At 64.6% G+C, this 11764-nt stretch overlaps 4 protein-coding genes across 4 annotated transcripts; 3 read left to right on the top strand and 1 right to left on the bottom strand.

The window, feature by feature from the left end:
* Nucleotides 1-1517: 1517 nt before the first annotated feature.
* Nucleotides 1518-4729, top strand: LOC120759355 (lateral signaling target protein 2 homolog). Its single transcript, XM_040078536.1, has 12 exons — nt 1518-1575; nt 2051-2191; nt 2273-2410; nt 2504-2706; nt 2782-2871; nt 2954-3043; nt 3162-3263; nt 3345-3823; nt 3900-4013; nt 4170-4268; nt 4405-4517; nt 4598-4729. The coding sequence occupies exons 1-12, from the start codon at nt 1534-1536 to the stop codon at nt 4727-4729; spliced, it is 1743 nt and encodes a 580-aa protein (XP_039934470.1). The 5' UTR covers nt 1518-1533.
* A 995-nt stretch (nt 4730-5724) lies between these two features.
* On the top strand, nt 5725-7147 carry MXD3 (MAX dimerization protein 3). The gene is made up of 5 exons (XM_040077983.1): nt 5725-5885; nt 5971-6000; nt 6100-6214; nt 6313-6478; nt 6562-7147. Exons 1-5 carry the CDS (start codon nt 5725-5727, stop codon nt 6669-6671), a joined length of 582 nt encoding a protein of 193 aa, XP_039933917.1. The 3' UTR covers nt 6672-7147.
* A 90-nt stretch (nt 7148-7237) lies between these two features.
* On the bottom strand, nt 7238-9019 carry PRELID1 (PRELI domain containing 1). Its single transcript, XM_040077981.1, has 5 exons — nt 8850-9019; nt 8364-8589; nt 8171-8284; nt 7906-7984; nt 7238-7512 (listed from the first exon to the last, which is right to left on the bottom strand). Exons 1-5 carry the CDS (start codon nt 8939-8941, stop codon nt 7376-7378), a joined length of 648 nt encoding a protein of 215 aa, XP_039933915.1. The 5' UTR covers nt 8942-9019; the 3' UTR covers nt 7238-7375.
* Nucleotides 9020-9103: 84 nt separating this feature from the next.
* RAB24 (RAB24, member RAS oncogene family) lies at nt 9104-11702 on the top strand. The gene is made up of 8 exons (XM_040077982.2): nt 9104-9249; nt 9621-9689; nt 9794-9872; nt 9989-10056; nt 10157-10256; nt 10621-10671; nt 10772-10834; nt 11288-11702. The coding sequence occupies exons 1-8, from the start codon at nt 9133-9135 to the stop codon at nt 11350-11352; spliced, it is 612 nt and encodes a 203-aa protein (XP_039933916.1). The 5' UTR covers nt 9104-9132; the 3' UTR covers nt 11353-11702.
* The last annotated feature ends 62 nt before the right edge of the window (nt 11703-11764 follow it).

Genomic DNA, 11764 nt, shown 5'->3' on the forward strand with positions numbered 1-11764 from the left:
GTTCAAACTCAAAGAGAGCTGGATTAGATTAGATATTAGGAAAAAAATGTCTTCCCTGTGAGGGTGGTGAGACCCTGGCACAGGTTTGCCCAGAGAAGCTGTGCCCCATCCCTGGAGGCATTCAAGGCCGTGGTGGATGGGTTTTGGAGTGACCTGGTCCAGTGGAAGGTGTCCTTGTGCATGGCAGAGGGATAGAACGAGATGATCAGTAAGGCAGCTAGACTATTCTGTGATTCCTGGTCCTGTACAGGACAACCCCAAGAATCTCACCCGGTGCCTGACAGCATTATCCAAATGCTCCTGGAGCTCTGTCAGGCTTGGGGCCATGACCTCTTCCCTGGGGAACTTGTTCAACGCCCGGCCACCCTCTGGGCAAAGAAACTTTTCCTAATATCCAGCCTAAACTTCCCCTGACACAGCTCCAGCCATTCCCTCGGGTCCTGTTACTACCACAGAGAGCAGAGATTGGAGCTGCCCTTGACTGCTCTTCCTGGGGAAGCTGCAGCCCATAAAGAGCTCTCTCCTCACTCTCCTCTTCTCCAGACTGAACAGACCAAGGGACTTCAGCAGCTTTTCATGGGACTTCCCCTCTAGACACTTTGCAGCCCCCTTTGGACATTCTAATAGCTTCATGTCCTTTCATTGTAGTGCCCAGATCTGCAGGGACCTGTGGGACAAGCAGGGCTCCAGTCTCACTGTGTGCCCAGGGATCCCCATCCATGGGAACCAGGGCACGGCTGATAACGGAGTCTGTGGGATACACAGGGAGCCCCAACACCGGGGCCGGGGCCACACCTGCACCCGTCTGGCACAGCCTGGGCACTGCCGTGACTCAGGGACTTTCTGAAGCCGGGGATGTACCGCCGCCGTGTTTGTTCAACAAGCCACGGATTTTTTACCCATGAATCCACCTCATTAGGCTTTCAGCCACCTGAATTATCGGCACCCACATCCTGTGGCCAGCAGTGCCACGTCTGGAGCAAACACGTCCCTTGGCACAGCCGGGGCGCTTTGCTGTGCCCAGCCCCCCGAGTACCTCCCCGGGACCTCTTCTTGGTTTCTCTTTGTCCCACCGAGAGGCCACTTTACCCCCTTCCCACTGCACTACCCCGCTCCGCACCCATGCCCCGCACAGTAAAGACGCCCGCGGCTGCTTCTCCTGGTGTTCCCCACCACTCCGGGAATGCTCATGAGCCTGTGGGAAGCGCTGGGGTGTCCCTGTCCCCGGAAGGTTGGGCTGCGGGGAAAGAGGAACGGGGGAGGGTAGCTCGGGATGCAGTCGGGAATTTGAGACAGGAACCTAGACCGGGAAGGAGAGCCAGCGGTGAAACCCATCCCGCCCCACGGCAGACGCACCCTCACCCTCCCCATCACAGAAAACCGGTCCGTCGAGGAGCGGACGGGTCGTCCCGGTGCCGGGACTGGGCGGACGCCGCTCCGATCCGCCCCGCGGGCGGTGCCCGGTGCCGACCCGCCCCGTCGGCGAGCGGCGGGCGCGGGGAGCCGGGCGGCGGCAGAGCTGCGGGACGCGCCATGCTGCCCGCTGCCCTCCGCCGATGGCTCCGCCGACCCAAGGTGAGACCGGGGGGTTCGCACCGGGGCCGCCCTCCCTGCGCCCGGGATCGGCGGAGCCCGCGGACAATCCCCGTCGGGGCGATCCGGGGGCTCCGGTGATCCCGGCCGCAGAGGGGGCGGCGGGGGTCCCTCGTGGTGGGGGGGCGGGAGGAGGAAGCGGGGGGACTCCGGAGGCTCTTTCCCGGTGTTTACAGCCGCGCACGGATCGGTGCCAAAGCTGCCGGGATGCGGCTGAGCTTGTTCATCCTGCTCTGCCCCCAGGGAAACTGAGGCACGGGTGGGTGGGGAGGGTGGCGCTCCCCGGGAGGAGTCAGAGCTGCCGTGGGAGGTCCCAGGTACCTGCCCGAATAGGTGCGTGGGGATCCGTGGGGTACGATCCCTCCACGACTGTGGGAACGGGAGATTTGAGATCCCGCTGAAGCAGCGCATGGAGATGCAGGTTGCTCCTGCCATCACCCCTCTGCTCTTCCCGCAGCGCTCCGACCCACGCCTGCTCTCCCAGTTCTTCTTTGCCGACGAGAGGGTGACACGGGTGGTGGCCGAGATCAACGGGCTGGGTGCCGAACTGGACCCGCAGCAGTACCTGGTGCTCCTCAACCAGCTCCACCTCAGCCAGGTGCGAGGCGCTCCTGCCCGGATCCCGGTGTGACTCCGACTCCACCCGGGAAGCCGCGGGTGACACCCCTGCCTTCCCCAGGCTCACCTGCTGGCCGTCCTGGAGCGGATCATGGAGGAGTGCATCCCCACGCAGCGGCACAGCCGTGACTACCTGGTCAAGTTCCCCGAGGAGCTCTTGGTGGACAATTTGGGGAACCACATGCTGTTTGCTGCCGAGGTGAGCCCGGGGCGATGGACACCCCACTCTGAGCTGACCCTGGGGTTAGGCATTGCCTTGGGTGCTGGCTGCTGACAGTCCCTATCCCGGCAGTGTCTCCTGGCTGGGACCTTCCTGGAGATGGAGGAGTCAGATGGGGCACAGCTGCGGCCCCAGGCCAGGAATCTGCTGTGCAGCCTGGAGCTGGTCCGGACAGTGCTGCGGGAGCAAAGCCTGAGCCAACCCAACTCCTACCCAGAGCCTGTCCGCACTGTGCTCATCCAATTCGACCGGCTATTTGCAGAGTTTGAGCTGAGGTGAGGGGCAGGGTTAGGGGTCACGGTGGGCTGTGCCGGGACTGTAGGGGCCTCACAATCTCTCCGTCTCTCCAGCTACGTGTCCTCGCTGGTGGCAGTGAAGTCTCCTGATGAGATCTACAGGCAGCAGGAGATCATCGTGCTCTTCTGTGAGACAGTGGAGAGGTGAGTGAGGGACACTGTTGTGTCAAGGATTGGCAGCATCCTTAGGCTCAGATCCACTGTAAGGGTGTCTGTGTGTCCCCAGAGCCCTGCACCTGGGCTACCTGACCCAGGAGATGATTGATGGCTATGAACCACTGCTGATGTTCACCATCCCTCGCCTGGCCATTATCAGGTGGGTGCAGCCCCTGGAGAAGGGGGTATGTTCCCTGCCCTGTACCAGCCCCTCCTCCCCATGGGGAGCTGGGGTCCCAGGCAACCCCCAACATGAGTTGGGCTCTGTCCCCTCACAGTGGTCTCCTCATCTACCCCGAGGGTCCCCTCAGCCTGGAGCGGAGCCCTGAGGAGATGTCCAGGGTCTTCAGCCCCTTCTACAACCTCCTGAAGAAGATCAGGTGTGGGGTGGGGCGCCATGGATGGGGCTGTGGGCAGCAGTGGGACTGTGACATGGGGCTGATGTCGATCCCTCACCGCAGGGACCTGTTGCGGGTGCTGTCAGCAGAGGAGCTCTGCCTGCTGGAGAGGAGCCTGTGCACAGCCGAACAGGAGGATCCCTGCAGTCCAGATGACTCCCCAGCTTGGGGGGCAGCTGTGCCCAGTGTGGACCCCCCTGCTCCCTTCAGTCTTCTGGAGGTTCCTAATGCCACCCGACCACCACCCACCTGCAGGATGCCACTGGGACCCCCCAGTGCAGTGGATGACCTGGGCACCAATTGGCAGCCGGGTTGTGCCGTGGGCAGGGAACAGGGCCAGGATAGAAAATCCCTGTCCACTGGGACAGGGATAACTCATACCATCCCTGTAATGGTCACCTCCCCCCTGCGCAGCCCCCAGCCCCTTGGGAGCGGCCCAGGGATGGGGGTTGATGCCACCCCAGGTGCCCGCTGCTCGGAGCTGCGCTCCCGCTACAGCAGCACCAAGGACATGCTGCACACCCTCTTTGTCTGCATCTCGGGTGAGTGACCCCCAAGCCAACCCCCCAGCACCCTGATCCCCCCCAGCACCCTGACCCCTACATCCTCCTGGTGCAGGGGTGGCTGATCAGCTCCAGACCAACTTTGCCAGTGACATGCGAAGCATCTTGAAAACGGTCTTCAAGATTGTGTGCTCGCAGGCGGAGCCCTCAGAGGAGCAGAGTGACAGCAGTGAGTAATCCCCAGGCACATGTGGGACTGCTCCTCTCTGCCCTCCCCGTTGCCCATCCCTGGTGAGACAAGGCAACAGCCCTAGGCTTGGGAAAGATGTGGCTGTGGTGCCCGCCCAGCTCCAGCTCGGCTGGACCATGACCCTTGTCCCCACAGAAGAGAAAGATGGTGACTCCTGTGTGACAGATGCTCCTCATGTGGCTGACTGCCCACTGTGCTCCAGCCCCGCAGAGGCTGCCAGGCTCGGGAGGGCAGGTAAGGTGCTGCCCAGGTTCCGTGGCTCAGGGCAGGGTGTGAGCCTGGGGCTGATCCTGCCCCATCCTGCTTTAAGGGGTCTGGCTATGAGGGGAGCCAGGCTGAGGGGCTTTTACCGACGTGTTTTGCCCAGCAGGTGCCCACCAGCTGCCCGAGTGGGTGCCAGACAGCACGTGCAGCCAGTGCTCTGCCTGCCGCTCGCCCTTCACCCTGCTGCGCCGCCGGCACCACTGCCGCAGCTGTGGGAAGGTAGGACGGGGTTGGGATGGGGCATGTGGGGTTCCCCCAGGGACCCAGCTCTGCTCAGCCCCTCTCTGGCCTCCCGGCAGATCTTCTGTGCCCGCTGCTCACCGAATACCGCAGTGCTGCCGCGCTATGGCCAGAACAAACCCGTACGTGTCTGCACCCACTGCTACACCACACACCTCCCACCCGCATCCCGCTGTGCCCGGAGCCAGTGAGAGCCCCCCTGCCAGATCTGCGTCACAGGAGGTCGCACAACGGGGTGCCCAGGGCCTCTCCAGGGCTGCCGGGCAGTGCCTCGGCCCCGTGACTCTCCTCAGAGCTTGGTGGGCATGGCGGCAGGACCCCCCCACATGGTGTTAGGCTTCTCCCCGATGCACAGGGGCAGGACCCCACGTGCAGTGGCAGCCCATACGGAGTGATGGTGGGCGCAGGACCGCCTCTCCTGGTGCACCGTGGCCTGCTCTGCTTTTGGTGAGCTGCCTGCTGCTGCCGTGCACCTGCCCCCCGGCTGGAAATGTGCTTCGTGGTGGTTTTTTTTGCAGGTGAACTTTGGCTGCTGTTGGGCCCGGGGCAGAGTCTCCCCCCGGAGCCTGGCCTGAGAAGGTGCAAACAGCCCTCACATGACAGCGGGTGCCCCGGGGCCTCCCGTGCCGTGCCGTGCTCGGGAGCTGGGGCCCGGCCTCTCCCCTTCCCTCCCTATCGCCTCCACCCGATGGATTTTAATAAAGCGATAAACCCGTCTGTCTGGGCCGCGTGGCGCTGGGCTGGTGGGCGCGGCCACTGTGGGGACACCCGTGGAGCCGCTGGGGCGGGGACGGAGGTGCCGGGGGCAGCGGGGCGTGCGCGCTCCCGCCGGCTCGCACGGGCGGACACGGGCGATCCGCGCCCCGCGCGTCACCGGGCGCGCACGTGGGCGGACACGGGAGCGAGCGCACCTTTTCCGGGGGCGTGGCCTCTGGGGGCGTGGCCTTGGAGCGATAACGGCTTAAACACCTCCAGGGGCGTGGCCCGGCGCAGGAGGCGTGGCCTGATGCGCTGAGGGGCGTGGCCCGCGCCCTCCCCTCCCGCCGATTCAAATTTGAAGCACGCGCTTTCCCGCCTGAATTTGTTTGCCCGCCGAGGTGACGTCAGCGGCGCGGGGCGCCCCGCAGCCAATGAGCGCGCGGCTGGCGGTGCCCCCCCCCCCCCCCCCCCACTCCCGCCTCCCGCCATGGAGCCCGCGGCCACCAGCATCCAGGTGCTGCTGCAGGCGGCCGAGTTCCTGGAGCACCGCCAGCTCCCGCACCCGCTCCCGCTCGGCCTGGCCGAGGCCGAGCACGGCTACGCCGCGCTCTGCCCTGCGCCGTCGCGCCGGGCCGCGGGCAGCGTCAGGTGAGCGGTGGGACAGTGGGTGGGGGGGGTGGATGGATGGATGGATGGACGGCGGCGGTGCTGATCACCGGCGTCTCTTCCGCAGGTCGGTGCACAACGCTCTGGAGAAGCACAGGTACGGGGGCATAGGGGGAGAGGGGCGGGACAGGGGGTGGTAGAGGTCGTGTCTCTCCATGGCTGACCCCCGTGTCGTTCCCCCGCTGCCCGGCCGCAGGAGAGCCCAGCTCCGGTGCTGCCTGGAGCGGCTGAAGCAGCAAGTACCGGTAGGCACGGGGCCTTCCCGTTCCACCACGCTGAGCCTCCTGCACCGTGCCCGGCTTCACATCCAGGTGAGGGGGGTGGTGGCCCCGGCATGGCCCGGGAGGTCCTGTGTGACAACAGGGCCGCCTGGCTCAGCCACCGTTCACGGCTCACGGCGTCCTCACAGAGGCTGGAGGAGCAGGAACTGAGGGCACGAAGGGCCAAGGACCGGCTGCGGGACCGGCAGCGGAGCCTACAGCGGCGGCTGGAATTGCTTCTCTTGCCCACTGACGGGGAACGGGCACGGGCTGACAGCCTGGACTCATCCCAGATCTCAGAGCCCTCCGAGGAAGGTAAGAAAAGGGAAAGAAAGAACGGGAGTGGGCAGGGAGGGAAAGCAGCCAAGGGCCTGACCTGGCCTTCCCCCCGTGGCCAGAGGATGCCGAGGTAGAGGTGGATGGTGTGGTGTTCAGCGGGGATCTGCTGCCCAGCTTTGGCACCGGGAGGGACCACAGCTACTTCAGCCCCCACAGCCCCGCTTCCTGACGGTGCCCACTGCCTTCCCTGCACTGCCTGCCTGCCTCCTTCCTGCTGGAAACCCGGCCTGGGCCAGCCTCATCGCAGCTGCCAGGGTAAGGGCCCAAGGTGGGGGCAAGAGTCCAGCTTTACCCCCCACAGCTGGGTGGCACCGGCTGTGTCACTGGGTGCATGGGGCTGGCACTGCACTGTGGCACCCGCTGTGCGCCACGAGGCACTGGAAGAGGTGCTGGAAGAATGCCCAGCTGTCACTGAGGACGCTCTCCTGCCTCCCCCTGTGCATCCCCGGGCAGTCTGAGGGGCTGTCTGGCGTGGGTATGGGGCGGTGCTGCCCACTGCAGACACGACTACAGAAGGCTCTCCTGCCCCCTGGAGCGCTAGGAAGGGAAAACAAGCGCATTAAGTAACCTGTCTTCATGCTCCCAGCAGTCACCCCGCTCTCTTGTACAGATTCAACACTTTTATAGTAAAGGCATTTGGTAAAACCCTGGCCTGTGTCTTCCCTACAGAGGGCTGGACCCCCAGAGTGGAGAGCAGCACTGGGCTTTGCTCTAGCCAGCCCAGCCTCAGCCAAATCAGAGGTGGGAGTAGATTCTTTAATGATAATTACATCTCAGAAAGGGTCAAACAGCAGCTGATTGTCAGACTTATACAGTTTCTTTAAAAATATAAAATCTAAGGAGTCTCCTATCTGTCCTGGTGCAGCTGGCCCCTCACACGTACTGCTTCTTCTTGGTGGCTGCCTTGCTTGCCAGGTCCTTGGCTTTCTCCGTAGCAGCCAGAGCTGTTTCCTTGGCTTTCTCAGTCGCTTCCTTGGCTGTCTCCACCAGAGTTTTGGATGGAGCTTCTCCTACAACATGGAAGCTATTAACCCCACAGGAGTGCCGGCCAGACCGGCCCTGCCACTGAGGCACTTCCCCACGCAGGGAGGAAGATGAGCCCGGCACTCCTGACCCCAGCACGTCAGGGCACGTCGCAAAGGGGAACCACAGGCACGTGACTGTTGCCACGTTCCGTCCCCTCCTGCCTGCACTCCGCCCTTGCCCGGCCCTGCAATCACCGCTGGCCTGCTCCGCTCAGGAAGGGCGGGCTGTGCCAAGGCACGGGGCAAAGGCGAGGGGTGAGGATTTCACGGTCAGAATAGTTCAAGCCGCAACCTGCCCGTGGACTGGAGCCTTCCCAGTGGGACCTCTAACTCCAAGAGCCCCGTCCCGGTCAGCCCCAGCCTGCCCTTGGTGCCCACCTTGCATTCTTGCTAGCACGTATTCAAATCCCTTAGTGCTCTTGGTCACGTTGCTTTTGAACCTGGCCAGACCAAACTCCTGCAAGGAAAAAGTCAGTGAAGGTGTCAGCCCTGTCACACACAGCCCCTGGGGCTTTGTCCCAGCTTGAAGCAACAGTGACTTTCACAGTGATGGTTCTGGGTGCCTCAAGAACTCATGACGACTGGGGGAACAGAGGGAAAGGGTAGAGCAGGGACGAGCAGCAGCTTTACTGCTTGAGCTCACCTGGATGGCCCGCGAGACGCCAAACAGGCTGGAAGATACCCAGGCTTCCCGCTTGACCTCGGTCCAGTTGCTGTTCTCGGGGTTCACCCGGTACTCGCAGCGCTCCTCCACCACCTGCACAAGGCACAGCCCGGCCGTGGGCACGGCTGCGGCCCCTCCACCCGCCACACACCCGGCCGGCAGCAGCACCTACCATGAGACGAGCGTGGTTGATGTTCCAGGTGAATGTGGTCATGGTTCGGTTCTTGGGGTCCACGATAGAGTCCTCCAGGATGTAGACGGAGTGGGCGACATTGGCTGGGAAGAAGCGCTCTGCCCAGCGCGGCATGCGGTTGGTCTTGGTCAGGAGCCGCCGAGAGAGCAGCTTGTGGTCCGGCGTCACCTCCCGGTGCACGATGTCTTCGGTCAGGACATGTTTGCTAAAACGGGGAAGGAAACATCAAACCCTGCTCCTCGCCAACTCTCCCCCGGGGCTGGGAATCGTCAGGAACTGAAGGATTAAGGCAGGGGAGGGGCCGCTCGCCGGGCACTGGTGGTGCGGGACACCCATCCCCGAAGGCCGGAGCCCGCGGGACCCCCGGGGAAAAGGCTGGGCTGAGGCTGGGGCGGTGTCACCAATCCCAGATTGGGACCGGGCTGGCGGAAGGGGGCGGGGGGGTCGCGGAGGGCCCGGGCGCACCTGTAGGGGTTGGGGTAGCGCTGCCAGAAGGCGGCGAACACCTGGTCCCAGGGCCCCTTGAGGACGCTCAGGCTGGCGCAGTATTTCCCCATGGGGCCGCCGCTCAGGCCCGCGCCTGCTGGGCGGCCGCCATGCGGCCCGCGCGCCCCGCCCCGCCGCGCGCTTCCGCCCCGCTCCGCACACTTCCGGCCCCGCCCCGCCCGCTTCCGGCCACGCCCCGCTCGGTTCCGGCCCCGCCCCGCCCGGTGCGGCCCCGCCCCGCGGCGGCGGCGGCGGCGCGAGGATGAGCGGGAGGCGGGTGGACGCCAAAGTGGTGCTGCTGGGGCAGGAGGGGGTGGGCAAGAGCAGCCTGGTGGAGCGCTGCGCCCACGGCCGCTTCCGCGCCGGGCCCTACCAGAACGTGAGTGACGCACCGGCACCTGGCGGCCCCGCGCCGCTGCGGCGCTCCCCGTGTCTCCCTCGCCTCCCCGGGATGAGCCCCTCTCGTGTCACCCCCGCGTCCTGCCCGTGGTCACCCCCTTTCCGCGCAGTGTCCCCGGGATGCCGCCACCCACGTCTCTGGACGGCGTCCCCTCGTGTTGTCCCCCCATGTCCGGGCTGGGACCCACCACATCCCTCCCGCGGCTCGGTCCCTTCGTTTTCTCAGCCTCCTTCCGCACGCCCCGGGGTGAATTCCTCTGTGTCCCTGCGCCGGTTTCCACCGTGTTCGCAGCTCGGATGCCCCCCGCGTCCCCGGGCCGGTTCCCACCTCTCCTCTTGCTTCGCTTCCAGACGATCGGAGCCGCTTTTGTGGCCAAGGTGATGACCGTGGGGGAGCAGACGGTGACCCTGGGCATCTGGGTAAGTGCAGGGCTGTGCCAGCGCCCCGCTGACATCCCTGACTGAGGGACCCCCGAGACCCTCTGACCCCTGTCACCTGCCAAGCGTTTCCCTGTTGCCCCCAGGACACGGCGGGCTCAGAGCGCTATGAGGCCATGAGCCGCATCTACTACCGGGGAGCCCGGGCTGCCATCGTCTGCTACGGTAAGGGCATGGAGAATGGGAAGGGGAAGGAGCCGGTGGCCCCTGGCCGGGGTGGTGGTGACACCAGGGGGTCAGGCACTGAGGAGGTGTCAGCACATGCTGATTCCTCTCCCCAGATCTCACGGACAGTGGCAGTTTCCAGCGAGCGAAGTTCTGGGTGAACGAGCTGCAGAACTGTGAGGAGGTATGGGGGGCCAGGGGGCTGTGAAGCCTCGCCACAGGACAAGGGGTGTTGGTGGTGGGGACGTGGGCACACCCCTCTCCCAACCCTTTTTGTGCCGCAGGGCTGCCGGATCTACCTGTGTGGCACCAAGAGCGACCTGCTGGAGGAGGACAGGAGGAAGCGGGGGGTTGACTTCCACGATGTGCAGGACTACGCTGATGGTACGGCCGGTGCTGCCTCTTCCCAGGCTCTTCCCGGGCTCATGAGCGTTGAGTGGGTGGGGAGTGAGGGAGGACTGAGCTGCTGCATCCACATGAGGAGCTCTGCCCTTGCCGTGGGCCCACAGCAGGTCCAATGGCACCAGGGCTCCCTGTGTGGTGTGGCACCAGCTCTGCCAGGGACCTCCCTGGGCACAGCATGTCCCTGACATGGGCAGGCACACAGCCAGCTGGGCCAAGGGGCCGTGAGCCCTGCCCTGGGTCCCTGCCAGCCTGCTGTCAGCAGCTGTGCCCAAGGGGTGACTCTGGGGGCAGACAAGCCCATAGGAGCACCTGCAGCAAGTGCCAACCGGGGCCTTCATTTCAGAGATCAAAGCAGACCTCTTTGAGACCTCCAGTAAAACGGGCCAGAGCGTGGGTGAGTAGCTCCTTGCTGGGGCTGTGTTCTGGCTGAGCAGGGCTGGGGGCTCTGCCTGGCACGGGGGCACCCACACCTGTCACACCTCCTCTCCCCCCAGATGAGCTGTTCCAAAAGGTGGCCGAGGACTATGTCAACTTCTCCGCCTTCCAGGTGATGACAGGTGAGTAGGCAGGACCTGTCCCTCCCCAGGCACCCTTCCCTGTGCCTCTAGGAAGGGTGCAGATGAGCTCTGGGGTCTGGCAGGGCTTCCCTTGGGGCTCCTGTGGCTCCCTGCCGGGGATTGTTTCATGGAGTTTGAGTTCCAGCACAGCATCCTCATGCCTGCTCAGGCCAGGCTCAGCACATCCACAGAGCTGGGACATGGTAGCCTTTGGCAGCCGGGAACCAGGAGCCTTGCTGGGCTGCAGGACTGGCTCAGCTCTGCACCAGGCCTGCCCAGGCATGCTCGGCCTGACTGTGCCTCCTGTCCTGGGCTGTACCACAACTCTGAACCTCAGCACTTCTCCACGGGGCACCAAACCCTTCCCCGGGCACCTGCCGGGGCCCACACCTGGGACCAGCAGCTTTGGTGGCGTGGACGTGCCGGCAGCCTGCCGCTCCTGCTCTCTTCCAGAGGACAAGGGTGTCAACCTGGGCCAGAGGAACAGTCCCTACTTCTACAGCTGCTGCCAGCACTGAGCCCCCGTGCCAAAAGGGAATCGCCGCTGCCGGATGGGCAGCTGGCGCGCGTCGGACTCCTCCGGTTTTTTACCTGCTGTGTTTTAGCTGCTCGGGCCTGTCTGCAGCACAGCCCACAGACTGCTCTCCTGGCACACAGCTGCACAGGGCTGCCGTGCAGTGCTGGGAATCATGGACTGTCACCCTGGGGCCCCCCCTCCCTGCCACCTGTGGCGTTTGTGGGAGCTGTGGTGGCCCAGCGGTGGCCAGTAACTTACTCTCTCAGAGATGCTCGGTTCTTTGCAGATTTATTTAAGCGTCTTCTCTTGAGGTGTACAATGTAAATAAAACGCGGTGTGGTCTGAGCCGTACCCCGGTGCGCGAGGCTGTCAGGGCTCTCCCTTCCCTGCCTCCCCCCACTCAGCAAGACAAA

This window comes from Hirundo rustica, chromosome 14 (assembly GCF_015227805.2).
Source record: "Hirundo rustica isolate bHirRus1 chromosome 14, bHirRus1.pri.v3, whole genome shotgun sequence".
Classification (NCBI taxonomy): Eukaryota; Metazoa; Chordata; class Aves; order Passeriformes; family Hirundinidae; genus Hirundo; species Hirundo rustica.